Below are 16003 nucleotides of genomic sequence, written 5' to 3'. Positions count from 1 at the left end.
AGGTGCCAGGTTGGTGTGGGGCAGTGATGTTGGGGCAGTGGCACTGGGGTAAATGCATGGTCCCCATGTCCCCACCATGCCCAAACCACAGCTCTGTGTGCAGAGATTGGGCCCTGCTGCACTGGGAAGACTGGGACAAACCCAAGCTCTGATGGTTCCCTTGGATTCCCTTGTTCCAGCTCTTCCACATCCTGAAGAATGAGGGATTCCCATAATGAATTTTAGCTATTCTTGGCAAGGTGATGCTTGCCCATGGCAAGGTGACGTGAGAGCTCTCATGTGAAGCTGCTGCCCAGAGCTGGAAGGGAAGATGCCTCCAGCATCTCATTCTCAAAGAAAAGGGAAGTGATTTGAGGCTGGATGCAGGAAATATTTGGATATATTTGGACATACATGGACTCAGGAAAGCAATATTTGGGTGACAGCCTTACAGACTGCCATGGGTCTGCGTGCTCCTGCACACTGCTTGAATTCACACATCCCTGGAGCTGCCCCCAGCCCTGGCTGCACAGCATCACTTCTCCATCCCAACCCCCCCTGCAGGAGGGGATGAATGGGTGGGAAAATCATCTCCTGGGTGCATTCAGTGCCTGAGGGTCCCCTTGGAGGTGGCCAAACTGTTTGAGCAAGGCAGCAAAACACCCAACAAGCCTCATATACACAAGATGTAGATCCCACCTTGAAACTGTCCCTAGAGACCCCTAGGGGTGAATACTGAGCTGGAAACCCCAAACCTTTGCCACTGGCTGTTGGCTCTCAGGCAGATGGAGCTCAGTTCTCGGCAGTGGGAAATTGGCCGTTCCCAGTGGAGCTGATCAGGCTGTCAGCACTGGGTCAATATATGGTAATGGGGCTTTGAAGCGGCGCTGCTGCGGGAGCTGCTGCTGAGGACCTCTGATTCACAGCTTCCCTCCGGTGCTTTCTCCCTGCACTGTGCACAGAGGAGAATAAAATAAATAAGAGGAGAAGGGAAAGGAAGGGAGCTTAAATTATAGATGAGGGCTAAGTTTCCTGGGTTTCTGTGGCAGCGTAGTTTAGCGGAGCGTGGGGAGAAGTGGGGCTCCCCCATGCAACCAAATACTACAAAACCAACACTGCAGAGTGGGGCTGGCACAGACTGTGTGCAATGAGCATCCACTTCTGAAGGGCTTTGAGGGCCTTTATGGGTGTCTGATTTCCCCACCCATGGGGACATATTTTGCTCAGGGGTCTGGGCTGTCACCATGGCAGACACTGGGTTGGGACCCCCCCTGTGGGTGCTGGTGTGGAAGTTCATAGAATGGTGTCCCAGGCAGGTTGGTGAGAGTGGAGAGCAGTAGGTCAGTGAGGTGGGAGGAGAAAAGGGCACTGGAGGGGTGCTTCAGAGCCCTTCATACTCTCCCCTCACTTCTCAGGATGTGAGAAAAATTGGCAACCACTTTGAGGGAAAAATGCACAGGTGAGGGAATTGCTATGGGCTGAGTGATGGAGATACTCAAAGACTCAAACCCGCCCATCTCTAAAGCGATGGGGCTGGGATGGACCAGCTCAGCCCCACCTGTGGGGCTCAGCGTGGCCTCGGGGGGAGCTCCAGCCCCACTACCGGCACCGCGCACGGAGCATTTGACGTTCCCAGCAGCATCCAGTAGATGGACCTCGGAGCGAGAGGAGGTGCCGGGCTGGGGGCCTGTCCCATCCCATCGCATTGCATCGCATCCCAACCCATCCCACCGCTTCGTGCCAGCCGGAGGAAGCTCAGTGCGCAGCGAGACGCACCCCGCTATGGCCCGGCTCAGTGCGCTGGTCCTGCTGGTTATATTGATGGTTACTGCGGGTTCGTCCCCCTGCTACGACCCCCGGGGGCAGCCCCGCCGCTGTATGCCCGACTTCGAGAACGCCGCTTTCGGCCGCATCCCGCTGGTGACCAACACGTGCGGCTCCCCGCCCGAGGATTACTGCCTGCAGATGGGCGCACGCGATGCCAGCCAGCTGTGCCAGCGCTGCGATGCCTCCGACCCCCAGCTGCACCACAACGCCTCTTTCCTCACCGACTTCCACAGCCAGGAGGAGAGCACCTGGTGGCAGAGCCAGTCCATGGCCTTTGGCATCCAGCATCCCAACTCGGTCAACATCACGCTCCACCTGGGTAGGTGCAGGTGAGGGGAACACGGGGTGCTGGGTTCAAAGTGGGGTGCCCCATGCTCCAGTGCAGGTTGTGGGGTGCAAGGGGGGAGGTGCTTTTTGCTGAGAGCTCATTGCTAAGTGCATCTCCTGGTCTGCTGCAAGGAGAGGACAGCAGTGCCCATGCATGTGCACTCTGTGCTCCCCAGTTCCTCTTTGCAAGGCTGGTGTGGGTTCATAGAGAAGGAGTTAAGCAGGAGCCCCGTGCCCATTCATCCCCACACAGCACTGAGGATGCCATGGATATTTTAGGGGACCATAGCCCTGTAAATGCCGTGCAGCTCTGTCAGGGTTCCCCAGCTGAGAGCCGACCCTCTGTTTTAAATACTGTGCTTGCAGGGTGTGTACAGCCTATGGGATCATGCCTAGCATGTTAAAAAGGATCTTTTTTCCTGCATTTTGCTGCCATCTAAACTATCTTGGCTATTGGCCAGCGCTATAAAACCTTGGTTCTTCTGCCATTGGTGTGCTGCAGGGGGGCAGTGAAGGGCTGTGGTACAGACAGGCAGTGGGTCGGTGTGTGCCCTGTGGGGTCACTGTGTTCCCAGCCCCCTGCAAGCAGGCAAATGTCTGCTCTGGGTTCCCCTGCACATGAGAAGTGATGCTGGAGCAGACCCATTCAAGGCTGTGATATGGCACAGAGCTCTCTTCATCTCTTTCTGAGCCAACGCTTCTTTCTTCATGTGTACTTGGGTTCCTGGTTCTTATGTGCCCCATATATCTTGCTGCACTAAAAAGTGCCTAGCACATCGCTGTCTGACCTTTTCCATTGCCTCTGGGCCCTGTTCTTAGCCCTGGTTGTGGGCAGTTTTTAATGTTTTAATGCTTAAATGTGGGTTACAGAGGAAAAACTCAAATGTTGGTGCTGAACCCAACCCTGCTCCCCCAGGACATGGCCCCAAACGAGTCCTTGCACCCATGCCTGTAGTGATGGGGAGCTTATTGAGTAGGGTGTAGAATGAGCTGGACAAGTCCTGCATTTACCTGTCTGCTGTTGACTGGCATTAATGAGATTATCCTCCCTTGAATCTCACTTCTCAACAACTCTTCAGCTGTGCACTACAGTCTGTGTGACTCAGAGAGGATCACTAACCCTGAGCACTTGTCTTGGCATCAGGGAGGAGCCCAACATACCCATGTATTTGGAAAAGCAAAAGGCACCAGAGCTCCTTGGGGGAGCTGGGAGTCCTGGTCACCATCCCCTCCCATTGCCACCCACACCCCTGTCCCATGGTGTCCCCACCCCACAGTGTGCCAGCCCTGCAGCCTGCCAGGGAGACATCATGGGCTGCACTCTGGGTTTCTTTGGATGAAGCGGATGTAATTTGGCTGACAAAAGGGACTGTCTGGAAAAAGCATTCATCGTTTGGGATAACCACAGTGTGCTTTCTCTGCCTGAGCTGCAGCCCCCACGTGGGCCCCCTGACCTCCTCCTTGCAGCAGAGTCCCCTGGGGCAGGGGCTATTTATTGACACAGCTCCCAGCTCCAGCCCTCTCCTGACCCCTCTGCTTAGCCAAGGGTCCCCTGGGGCTGTGCTGTCTGGGAACGGGCGCCTGCAGGGCTGGGACAAGGGCATCCCACCAGCATCGGTGCAGCCACGTCCCGTGGGCTTTGGGGAGAGGTAATCCTGGAGCAGCCCAGCCATGCTGTCACTGCATCTTCCCATCCATGCTCACCTCAGGGCTGGTGGCCCAGTCTCCATGTCCCAGATGCTTTCCCCAGTACCGGTAGCCAGGCTGGGCTCAGCTCCCCCGCAGCAAAGTCGCGGCACATATGCGACAGTATTCATATGGGCCCAATTAAAGGCTTGTTTTCCTAGTCCCGGAATAACCCCTCAAACATTCCCAACTCATTATCTTTTCAAATAAAGCCAAAACCTCGCAGCTAATTGTTTTGCTCAGTCAGGAGCGGTGCTGTGATGGAGCAATCCGCTCTTTGAGCCGGTCCTTCATCTGTGGCAATTAGGAGGTTCTGATGTTCACTTTGGTGTAGTTCCCCTCCCTATTTTTTTTAGCAGTTCTTTCAAGATATTTCAGAGCTGTGTTGGCCACCCCAGGGATCGATGTCCTCTGTTTGTCTTCAGCCCAACAAAGGCAGTAGCAAGGCCGGGTCTTGGCGTGCAGCTCCCTGGAAATGGGCTGCTCTTGACCCTCTCCCCGTTGCATGGGGGATGATGATAAGCACCAAGACCTGATTGTTCCCAGCTGCTGCTCAGCCCCTGGCTTTGTACCAGCTCCTGGCCCACACCACCCACTCGTTGCCTTCATGCAATGACCCAAAGGTTGTGGTCAAGTCAAGAACTGATTTGGGGCTGGGCAGGGTTAGGGGGGTGGCATCCAGATATATAGATGGCAAATTCTGCCCACCCTGGGGAAAATACCAGCAGCCACATGGGATGTAGCACTGAGATGACTTTGGCCCTGCTACCGTTGGCCACTGTCCCAACTGGGATGGGAGAGGAAGACGTGATGGTGGCTGTGTCCCCAGGAAAGTCCTACGAGATCACCTATGTGCGCCTGAAGTTCCACACCAGCCGTCCTGAGAGCTTTGCCATTTACAAGCGCAGCCACGCCGACGGCCCCTGGGTGCCCTTCCAGTTCTACAGCGCGTCCTGTGAGAAGGTTGGATATTAGGAAATTCCTTCTCTGAAGGAGAGGTCAGGTATTGGTATGGGCTGCCCAGGGAGTGGGGGACTCACCTCCCATGGGGCTGTTCCAGAATGGTGGCGATGTGGCACAGGGATGTGTCAGGTGGGCACAGTGGGATGGGTTGAGGTTGGGCTTGAGGAACTCAGAGGTCTTCTCCAACCTCAGTGATTGTATGGTTCTATGATTCTAAGACCTACGGGAAGCAGCAGAGGCAGTTCCTGCGTCCGGGGGAGAACGAGCACGTGGCCTTCTGCACCGACGAGTTCAGTGACATCTCCCCACTGAGTGGTGGCAACGTGGCTTTCTCCACCCTTGAGGGCCGTCCCAGTGCCTACAATTTTGATGGGAGTCCCACATTACAGGTGCCAGCGGGGTGGGAGAGGGGTGACAACAGGGAGTGGTGGAGTCACTGTCCCTGGAGGTGTCCCAGAACCATGGAGATGTGGCACTGAGCGGTGCATCAGTGGGCACGTTGGAGTGGGTTGAGCTTGGGCTTGGGGATCTGAGAGGTCTTTTCTGACCTTAATGACTCTATGATCCTATTAAAAACACCCATGCTGCCCTGCAGACAGGAAGGGAGTGGGAAGTGCCCTGGTTGGGGTTGGTACTGGTGGCCCAGGCCCTTCTCAGATCACCATGTCCCCTGCAGGAGTGGGTGACTGTCACTGACCTGCTCATCTCTCTGAACCGCCTCAATACCTTTGGGGATGACATCTTCAAGGACCCCAAGGTGCTGCAGTCATACTACTACGCCATCTCTGACTTCTCTGTTGGTGGCAGGTGAGGGCTGGGATGGGGCTGCAGGGAGGATCTTGAGACCATGCATGGAGCTTGGGGCAGCTCAAGGGCTTGAAATGCATATTGAGGGGCAAACCACTCAGATGGGACACAAATGCTGCTGGAGGGGTTGACACAGCTGCAGCTACAGTGGGGTTGGGAGCCAATGTGGGGCAGCGATGCTCTGGGGTTGTGCTGTGCCCTTCTCCAAGCGTGGAGGTGGTAAACCAACCACAAGACATCACACTCCACCCCACTGAGAGCTGCCTGCCTCTGGGCACAAGGGCTGGGCATGCTCTGGGAGCCCCGTTTGTTGTCTGAGCCCCCTGGGCTGGAGCAGCTGGAGCTGCTTAGTGCTCTGCATGGGCCACCCTCAGTGTATGACCTCCCAGATGGGATTGCCTCGGGGACACGGCCACCCCAGCACAGCAGTGTGAGCACAATCCCCATTCAGCAGCGCTCAGAGCAACTCGAGTTTCCTGCAGGTGTAAATGCAATGGTCACGCCAGCGAGTGCGCACCGGATGAGGTGGGTCGGCTGCAGTGTGTGTGTCAGCACAACACGGCTGGCACCGACTGCCAGCACTGCCAGCCCTTCTACCAGGACCGGCCCTGGGCACGCGGCACGGCTGAGGCTGCCAATGAATGTCTCCGTGAGTAGCACCCGCGTTGGGCGCATGGTGGTGGTGAGGGGCACATCCAGCAACGCTGCTCTGGTTGGGGAGAACCACAGGGTCCCCATCCACAGCATCACCCTAAGGACCCTCATGGGACCCCACGGCCCCAACCAGCCCTCCTGGTTCCCCATAGCTTGCAACTGCAGCGGTCGCTCGGAGGAATGCTTCTACGATGCAGAGCTGTTCCGCCGCACCGGGCACGGGGGACACTGCAGGAACTGCCGCGACAACACGGCCGGGCCCCACTGCGAGCAGTGCCAGCAGAACCACTACCGCTGGGAGCAGCAGGGCGCCTGCCAGCCCTGCCACTGCCACCCCGCAGGTGTGTGGGGTGTGGGTGGGAGGGCAGGGCTCACTCCCATGCTCCCCAGCCTTGGGTTGTGCCATTGGGCTGCTGCACCACTGCGTTTTGGCAAGCTCATCTATTGGGATTTGGGAAGGGGCTCACACACAGGGTTGGGTTTGCTCTGCTTGAGGTGGGCTTCTTGCTGTGGCACAGTTCTTGGCTCTGGCCTTGAGCACAGGGTCCCCCCATCACCTGCCCATCTGTGGGCAGCTCAGGTTGGCTGTGTCCCTGCAGGTTCATTGCGGCTCCAATGTGACAGCTCAGGGACCTGCAGCTGCAAAGCCAATGTGACAGGCTGGAAGTGTGAGCGCTGCAAGGATGGCTATCACAGCCTGAGTGAGGGTGGCTGCAGGTGAGGGGGGGCCTGGTTGTGGTGGGATACGGGATGGGACCAGGGCTCATCCTATACCCACATCTTGTCCTGGATAGACCCTGTGCCTGTGACCCTGCGGGCAGTGTGGGCACCTGTGACCCCAACACTGGGCACTGCACCTGCAAGGAGAGGGTGGAGGGGCACCTGTGCAACAGGTAAGCACTGTGGGATGAGGATGGGGCCGTGGCTCCTTTCCAGCCTGGGATCAGCCCCTGGGATGCCACTATGGTTCCATGGCTCTACCCACCCTGTGCCATGTGATCTTGGTTCATGCCCATACCAGATGCCAGCCTGGATGGTTCAACCTACAGCCCCACAACCCCACTGGCTGCACCAGCTGTTTTTGCTATGGCCACTCTGCCGTCTGCATGGCAGCAGATGGATACGAGGTGACCCACATCCGCTCTGACTTCAGGGAAGGTATGAAATTCCTGGCCCTGGGTGAGGTGGAAGGTATGGGCTTGGGCCAGGAAACCTGGGGGATTAGGAAAGGCTGGGGCTGAGCATCCTTCCTCTTTGGGGCTGGGTACCCTGCTCTGGGAGTCACTGGTGTTGATGGTTGGGAGGGGGATTTATCTGCCTTTTCTCTATTTTGCTGTCAAATCTCTGTTTTTGCCCCCAGCTCTACAAGGGGCAGGCTTTCCCTCGGGGCATCCCTCTGTATTCTGTCCATGGCTTAGGGAGCACTGCAGGGCTGGGCACACCAAGGACTGCCAGAGCACTAAAAAAGGGTCAGAATGTTAGAAACAAAAAGGATGGAAAGAAATTCTCCCCCTCATCCCCTCCTTTCTCCACGTGTGGCCAGGCTAGGGCAAGGCAGGAGGTGGGCTGAGGGATCTCCCCATTGGCATCCAGGGATGTGTGTGGATGTGAGATGCTCAGGGAAAGCATGCCATCTGCCGTGCAGCAGGGGCACAGAACGGGCACCCACTGTGGGTACAGACACACATACCCATGTGGGGTACCCATGTCCAGCTCTGTATTACCTGCACCCTGAAGTGCAGACAGAGCTGAATGCACACAGCCAGCATTTATCCTGCTGGCATTTAAACCCCTCTGCCAATTGCTGTCCTGTCTTGTGCAGCCTGGAAAGGAAACCAGGCTTCACGCAGTGTCTTTCCCCCTTCCTTCCTGTGGTCTCGCCAGTTTGGGACTTCTCCTTTAGGGAGGGCACGCAGGGCTGGAAGAAATAAATAACTGTTGAGAGCGGGGGAGAGTTTCACTGATATCCAAAGGAAACCACCATAATGCAATTACACCCCGTCCCTTGCTGTGCTTCCTGCACATTCCAGCCCACGGTGCCGCAGCACAGGCAGGGGAGCAAAAGTTTAAAGATAACAATTTCCTCCAACTCTAAGCAAATAAACAGATGAGGATGGGGGGATGGGGGCAGCCAAGGCCACTGTGAGAGCACAGAGCCTGGGTGAAGCAGGGTGCTGCAAAGTGCTGGCTCCTGGTAAGAGACCAGAGGGGTTTCATGGGCAGGGATGGAGCCCCAAAAGCAGCACTGGGGGTTCTGGGGGCATAGGGGGAGGGGGTGACTCTCTGCTCTCCTTTGTGCTGTCCCATAGGGCCAGAAGGCTGGGCTGCAGCTGCGGGGGATGTGGCAGTGCCTCTGCACTGGGCTGATGGGGAGATTGGTGCTGAGTGGGATGAGGAGGAGACACTGGACCTCCATGCACCAGGTATGTGCTGGGCTCCTGCAGTCTGCTCTGCTTTCTGTGTCATCCCACTGCCACACTGGGACCAGAGGCCCCAAATGAGTGGTACAACCACGTCCTTCAGATTTTCTTCCCCTTTCCTCCCACAGAGAAGTTCCTGCAGAACCAGCGTCTGAGCTACGGGCAGCCCCTGACCCTGCTGCTGAGAGCAGAGGGGAATGGAAGCAGGGCAGAGAGCGGGGTGTTCCTGCATGGGGTCCAGCTGGTGCTGGAGGGTGAGGGGCTGGAGGTCACCATGTCCAGCAGTGAGAGCCAGGCACAGGATGGGAAGCAGACTGTCACCTTCAGGTGTGCTGTGGTGCTCTTTGGGGTGACTTTGGGACGCTGAAGCTCTATGGTGGGGGTTGAGATATGGTGGGTTGCTCTGTGTGCCTGGGTCGCTGTTTGAGAGCTGAGCTGTTGGGTAGCTGAGCTGAAGCCTTCTTCCCATGCTCCTCCTCCTACAGGCTACATGAGGCAGAGGAGGGCACAGAGCCTTTGCTGTCAGCCTTCAGCTTCCAGCGCCTGCTCTCCAACCTCACCGCCCTTCACCTCCGTGTGAGCCATGGCCCCGGGCCAGGTGGGTGGCTGTGGGCAGTGTCCCATAGAGCTTGGAAGAGGGGAGCAGCAGTAAAACCTGTGGCTTATGGAGCATTTCTAGGTAGGATGGAGAGCTGGAAGCATTGTCCATGCCCCATCCCCATGCTGCTCTCCCCTATTGCAGGAAGGCTGTGGCTGAGCCAGGTGCAGCTCACGTCAGCTCGTCACGGTGCAGGCACACAGGCAGGATGGGTGGAGGAATGCACGTGTCCCCCTGGCTACATTGGGTCCTTCTGTGAATCCTGTGCTCCTGGCTTCAAGCGGGACATCCCCTTTGGTGGCCCCTTTGTCACCTGTGTGCCCTGCACCTGCAACCAGCATGGGGACTGCGAGCCGCTCTCAGGTGCGTGCCTGGTCCCTCTGCTTGCTGGATCACAGTGTGCATGGGGAGCACATCTGTGTCTTTGCTTGTTCTGAGGAATTCTGGAAGCCATCCTGGAGGTCAGGGAAACACAGAGCAGAGGCTCAGAGATGCTGCCTGGCTCCCTGGGCGTCCTTACAGCAAGTAACAGCACAGAGCAGTGCTGGGAAGAGATGGAGATGAGGTGATGCGTGCAGTACCCAGATGGAGCCACTGGCCCGGGCACATGGAGAGGAACAACAGAACTTTGTGGGCAGGATGGGAAGGGCTGGAGGAAACGTTTTGTTCAGCGTGTGCCTCTGTTCTGCCAGCATCACACGACACCAGGCTGCAGACAGCCTGCATCTCACTGCTGAGCCCTGGGAACTGGGACGGAGCTTAGATGTCCTGGCCCCTGAGCTCTTTCCTTGTGCTGTTTTTTCCCCTCCTTTCTGCCACCTGCTTTTCCTTTGCTTGCCACTGCCCATCTCTGCCTAATTCCCTCCTGCACAACCTGCCTGCTATCACCTGGCCCCCTCCTTCTCCCCCTCCCATTCAGCAAAGCATCTGTGTGGAGGCGGGGGGTCCTTGAGCATCCTTCCTGGTCCTCCTCCAGCTCCCAGCTGACTGCGGACGGCTGTGACTCACCAGTTCGGCTCGAGGAGACGCTCGCTCCCTGCTGGGTCACGGCCGCCCGTTTGTTTTCCATCCCAGGCTGAGAACACGGCAGCTCGGCGCTGGGAAATGTGTTGTCCATTACTGCAGGCGCCGGCAGACTTGGGGCACGATGCTGGGGCTGCCAGCACCCACCTCACGCCTGCACAACGTCCTCCTCCTTCAAACAAGAGCTGGGCAAGGAAGGGGCTGGGGGGGAGGAAGGCAAAGTGTGGCTGTGTTGGGTGCACACAAACTGGGTGGCTCCTTGGTTGGAGCTGCATGTCTCTCCTGGCACCACATCTCTGTTTCTCATCTCACAGGGCACTGCCGCTGCTTGCACAACACGGAGGGTTCCTCCTGTGAGCGCTGCAGCCCCGGGTTTTATGGCAACCCCTTCAATGGGCACCCCGATGACTGCAAGCCATGCCCGTGCCCAGGCCACTCACCCTGCATCCAGCTGCCCAGCAGTGGGGAGGTGGTGTGCACCCACTGCCCCCCAGGACAGAGAGGTGAGGTTGGGATGTGAGGAGGGGGCTACAGTGCAGCTGGATCCCCTCGCACACTGTTTGCTTTGTAGGGAAGCGCTGTGAGCTGTGTGATGATGGATTTTTTGGGGACCCCTTGGGGCAGAGGGGTCCCGTGCGTCCCTGCATCCCCTGCCAGTGTCATGGGAACGTGGACCTCAATGCTGTAGGGAACTGTGACTCCGTGTCCGGGCGCTGCCTGCGCTGCCTGTACAACACAACGGGAGAGCAGTGCCAGCAGTGTCGGCCGGGGTTCTATGGGGATGCGTTGGCCCCCAGTCCTGCTGGGAAGTGTGCACGTACGTATGGACGGGGCTGGCCCTGCTGCCTCCACCCCTGCCCAGACCATCCCAATGGGGTGGGCAGAAGGGATACCCACTGGGTTTAGGGTCTGGGCAATGGGCTGCGTTAGCCATGAGAGCTCAGCAGTGGGTTTCTGTCCCCTTTCTGCATTGCTCCAAGCAGCATTTTGTCTCCATAGCATGCAACTGCAACCCTGATGGCTCAGCCCTGGGGCTGGAGGGCTGTGATCCAGTCACAGGGCAGTGCCACTGCCTCCCACACGTGTTGGGCAGAACCTGTGGGCAGTGCCAGCATGGATACTATGGGCTGCAGCGTGCCGTGGGCTGCAAGAGGTGAGTGGGGGGCACAATGGGCACCCTGTGCTTTGCTCCTTTGTGTCTCCTCATTTTGCTCTCTGCTCCTTGGTGCACAGCTGTGAGTGCCACCCAATGGGGTCCCAGGACAGTGGGTGCCATGCGGTGACGGGGCAGTGCTCCTGCCAGCCGGGTGTCACAGGGCTGCGCTGCGACAGATGCCAGCACGGCTTCTTTGGCTTCTCAGCCAGGGGCTGCCGAGGTACTGGGGAGGGCAGCTCAGCCCTAAGCACAGGGCTGGCAGCTGTGGTGTGACATCTCGCCGCTGTTGTAGCGTGCAACTGCTCCCCACTGGGCTCCATCAGTGCGCAGTGCCATGAGAACAGCACCTGCCTCTGCCACCCCGGCTTCGTGGGCTACAAGTGTGACCGCTGCCAGGCCAACTTCTTCCCTGACCCACCGAGCTCCAGCTGCCAGCCGTGTCCCACCTGCTACGGGCTGGTGAAGGATGGGGTATGCCCCATGCCCTGCCGAGGTGGTGTGGAGCTCCAGCCCTATGCTGCACTGCCATGCCCCCATGTCTCACCTGCAGGTGGAGCGGCTCAGGGTGAAGCTGCAGGAGGTGGAGGATTGGCTGCAAGAACCAGGCTGTGAGCTGCGCCTGGGGCAGCCCCCTGCGATGGGAGATGCAAGCCGGGGAGATGGGCTGAGCACACAACACCTCCTGCAAGGTATGAGGCAGCTCCACTTGGGCTGGGGAACAGAAAGCGTCGTGTCAACCCTGCAGGGATGCTGGGTGCTGTGACATAACTGGGTGGGTGCAAGGGGGTCCTGTGTTAGCAATGGGATGACTAAGATGGGGAGGACAGCCCTGGAGGGCAATGGCACAGAGCACTGTAGGGTGCTGCAAGCCAATGCCAGGTGCAGATTGGTGCCTTTTGGTGGGCATGGATGAACCCCGCAGCTGTTTTGGGGCAGCCCTAAGCACCCATGGGGGCAGCACAGCCAGGAGTTGCACTAAGCAGCTGTTTATATGCCCACAGGTGCCCAAGCCATGCTCTCAGCACAGGTGGGACGGCTGTCAGGGATGCTGAGCACTGCACAGGGCCATCTCAGCAATGCTATCGGGGCTACTGGCTGCTCCAGCCATGGACCATCCAAGACCTGCACGCTGCTGTCAGAGATCAGGGCCGTGCTGCAGTCAGCACAAGGGGAGATCCTGCACGCTGCCGACACTCTGGTTGCCACGGTGCGGGCTCCTGATGGCAGTAACTGTCTTGGGGCAGCAGATCCATGTATGGTATGGCACTGGGGTCTCACTGCTGTTGTTTGTATTGCAAGGAGATTCCTCAGGAGATCCCCCTGCTGCCCACCAACTGGAGCCACTGGGCAATGGAGGCACGGGAGCTGGCAGAAAGGTATGTTGGGCATCACAGGGACAACTGTTGTGCTGGGATCTTCCTGGCACACACTCATGGTTGGTGGTGGTGGAAACAGGGAAGCCCAGAGCCTGACCCTGTTTGTTCCCAGCATACAGAGACCAGTCCCAGTGACACCTCCCCATGTCCCCTTGTCCCTGCAGGCATGGAGATACTGCAGCACAGGTGGAGGCAGCAGTGAGGAGGGCGCTGGGTGCTTCCAACACCAGCCATGAGCTCCTGAGGACGCTGCTGGAGGGGAGAGGGGCACAGGAGGCAGAGCGGGAGCTGGAGGCTGGGTGAGGAGCTGGCAGTGGTGGAGGGGCAGGGCAATGGATTCCCCCTGGCCTGGGGATATCACTGAGTCCCAACAAACTCATTGCACTGCAGCATTGCAAAGTGGAGAGCCAGGGTGCTCCATGCTGGGGGTGTTTCAGACTCCTTCCCCATGTCCTGAGCTGCCACTTGTGCTTTGAAGCACTGCTTGGCCCTGTGTGCATAGGTATGAGGAAATCCAGCGGGCATGGAAGGAGCTGAGTGCTGGCATAGAAGAGGTGGCAGTGGAAGCCAAGAGAGCTCTCACAGCCATCCAGGAGGCAAACATGGGTATGGCTGAGAAGCTTCAGCAGGTGGCTGCTCCAGGGCAGGTGAGCAGCATCCAGCTCCTGTTTGCATCCCATACTGTACCCATCAGTGTTGCTCCCTCTTGTGCTGGGAGATGCCCTCCTGGAGTTGTTGGTAGCTCTATACCTACAGCAGGTGCTGCTGGTGCAAGCTGGAGCCCTAGCACAGGAGGTGGCAGCACTGGAGCAGACAGTGCAGGCACAGGAGCCAGCAGCTTGGCAGAGCATCACGGCATCCCTCAGCATGGCAGCTGGGCTGCGCCAGGACCTGCAGGGCACTCGAAGCTTTGTACAGGTAATCACTGCTCAGCCATGAAACAAATGATGGGGAAGCCCTGTGCCAGCTGGAGCTGTGGGCATACTGGGTGCATCTTCCTCCTGCATCCCAACCAAGGCACAGGGCTGGAGCTCTAGCAGCTCTTTGCCCTCTCCCCAGCCTCACTCCTTCCTTCCCATCCCCAGCTCCGGGTCCGGGCTGGCTCTGCTCATGGTCTGTCCACCTCAGCAGTCTCGCAGGGGAAAGCAGCGCTCGCCAGTGCAGGGTCCCTCCTGGGCAGCTTGGAAGGTAAAAGGCTCTGGGGAGAACATTTCTGCTCACAGCCTGGGTGCCCGTGCTGGGTGCCCAAAGGTTGGGTGTCCCTGCAGGCATGAGGAAGGCTTTGGGTCATCGGAAGGGTCGTGCTGCCCTAAGAAGGAGAATGGCACAAGTGCGGGACAGAACGATGGTGGAGGCCCAGAAGAAGATTAAACAAGCAGAGAAAATGCTAGGAAACTCCTTGTCTGTCTCCAGTGCAGCCAGGAGGAAGGCGGGGGAGGCCAAGAATGCTGCTGAGGAGAGCAGTAAGGTCTGAACAGAAGGATGGGGGTGAAGGGAGGAGGACCCTCACTGCTGTCCCCTGGGGTGACTGTCCCCACCTCTGTCATTGGCAGAGGGCCCAGGCTGTACTGCAGGGCAGCAAGCAGGCTCGCAAGCACACCAGGATGCTCACCACGGGGGTCAACAAGACCCGGCAGGAACTGTCCCGGCAGCAGCACATGGCTGAGGAGCTCAGGGAGAGCCTGCAGGAGGCAGAGCAGGTGAGTCAGGTCCTCTCGTGTGGCTGTATCCTGTCCAGGAGCTTTGCAGCACAGAGCATCAGGAGCAACACAGAATAAGGAATGCCTTGGGGCTGTTCCTTGCCTGACCCAGCCAAGGGTCACCGGTATCCCTAATCCAGGTGTCTGTCTGTGTTGCAAGGTGGGGACGGAGGTGAGCGAGATGGCAAAAAGCCTGCAGGAAGCCCGGGGCTCACTGATGGCAGACATCGAGACCCTGAATGATCTGCTGAACAGACTGGGTGAGGGCTGGGAGCAAGGCCAGGGCTGTGGCCCTGGTTATGAGGCCTTGGGTGTGCTGGGGGGTGTGGGGTCAGGGGTGTGCCAGTGGGTTATGGGGTTGGGGATGGGATTAGCACTGTCCAGGCTCAGCTGGATGCCCTGCACCAGAGGTGGCTCTCAGCATCCTGCCCTGCTCCTGTCTTTCACCCTCATTCTCTCATCTCACCCAGGCGGCCTGGAGCCGGGCATGCAGGCGGAGGCAGTGCTGGGAGCTGGGCAGCTGCAGCTGGAGCGGCTGCGACTGCGGCTCAATGCTCCAGGAGCCCTGGCCATGCAGCTCGGGCAGCTGCAGCAGGAGGCAGAGCTGCAGCAGGACAGGATCCGGGCATTTGAGAGTGACTTGGTGGAGATTCGGGCTGACAAGCAGAACCTGGAGGACATTTTGCGAAGCCTCCCTGAAGGCTGCTCCAAGTAACAGTGCTGGGTCCATGGCTGCTGCCCCAACACCTCCCATCACCCTCAACAGTGACCAGCAGAGTGAAGGACACCCACTCCATCAGCATCACCCCTCCTGCTGCTCTTTACATACAATATTGCACTCAGGTCCTTACCTGCACTGGTTCTTACTTAGCATCCCAAGTGCCCCGTGCGTAACTTCAGCCACCAGCTCCATCCCTCAGGCCAGGAGACAAAGCAGCCACAAGGGATGGATGAGGTGTGGACAGAGCTGTCATGGCATTGCTTTCACCAGGCAGAGAACGAAGAACTGTCACCAATCTCCACACTAGACACAGCCCTCCATCCCTCCTTCCCCACTGCAGCACAGGGGTCTGCTACCAGGCTGGAGCCCAGTCCACTCATTAACCTGCTTTACCTGTGCTCACAGTGCTGGAACTCAGCTTTGCTGAAGTCTGATGTTGTTAATATTTGTAAAACTGTTATCACAGACCTTAGATTCCTCCAGCTTCATCTTCTGCTGGTCCAAAGGTCTGCAAAGGGCGCAGCATTTTCCTGCCCTGAGCAAACCCATCTCCCCCCTCTGCCCAAGGAGCACTCTGTGTTTTTAGCCGGTGACACTCACCTACAGTTGTATCCATTAAAAGTTCTTCACGTCACACTGGGAGCGCTGCGGCCCCCGGCACCCCCGGGCTGTGCGCTAGGGGGAGACCGTCCCCTTCTCGTCCCCTTCACGTCCCCTTCTCGTCCCCTTCTCGTCTTCCTCCCATCCTCTTCCCGACTCTATTCGG

The 16003-nt window shown here is 58.2% G+C and overlaps 1 protein-coding gene across 6 annotated transcripts; it reads left to right on the top strand.

The window, feature by feature from the left end:
- The first annotated feature begins 1439 nt into the window (after positions 1–1439).
- LAMC3 (laminin subunit gamma 3) lies at positions 1440–15871 on the top strand. Of its 6 annotated transcripts, none has more exons than XM_085521292.1 (29): positions 1474–2125; positions 4649–4782; positions 5001–5171; positions 5459–5589; positions 6072–6238; positions 6396–6584; positions 6843–6960; positions 7038–7136; positions 7265–7401; positions 8553–8666; positions 8792–8990; positions 9149–9261; positions 9406–9624; positions 10599–10787; positions 10856–11101; positions 11284–11437; positions 11518–11660; positions 11733–11911; positions 11991–12129; positions 12442–12647; positions 12743–12816; positions 12981–13115; positions 13319–13463; positions 13576–13734; positions 13902–14004; positions 14085–14284; positions 14370–14516; positions 14677–14776; positions 14987–15871. In XM_085521292.1, exons 1-29 carry the CDS (start codon positions 1507–1509, stop codon positions 15229–15231), a joined length of 4974 nt encoding a protein of 1657 aa, XP_085377418.1. In that variant the 5' UTR covers positions 1474–1506; the 3' UTR covers positions 15232–15871. The 6 variants fall into 6 exon arrangements, with proteins under 6 accessions (XP_085377420.1, XP_085377418.1, XP_015734645.2 ...); XM_015879159.3 differs by having other exon boundaries at positions 1480–2125; positions 13573–13734; XM_015879158.3 differs by having other exon boundaries at positions 1480–2125; positions 12740–12816.
- The last annotated feature ends 132 nt before the right edge of the window (positions 15872–16003 follow it).

This window comes from Coturnix japonica, chromosome 21 (assembly GCF_054131305.1).
Source record: "Coturnix japonica strain WE chromosome 21, WE-NBRP24, whole genome shotgun sequence".
NCBI lineage: Eukaryota > Metazoa > Chordata > Aves > Galliformes > Phasianidae > Coturnix > Coturnix japonica.
This window is presented reverse-complemented; position numbering and strand designations above follow the sequence as displayed.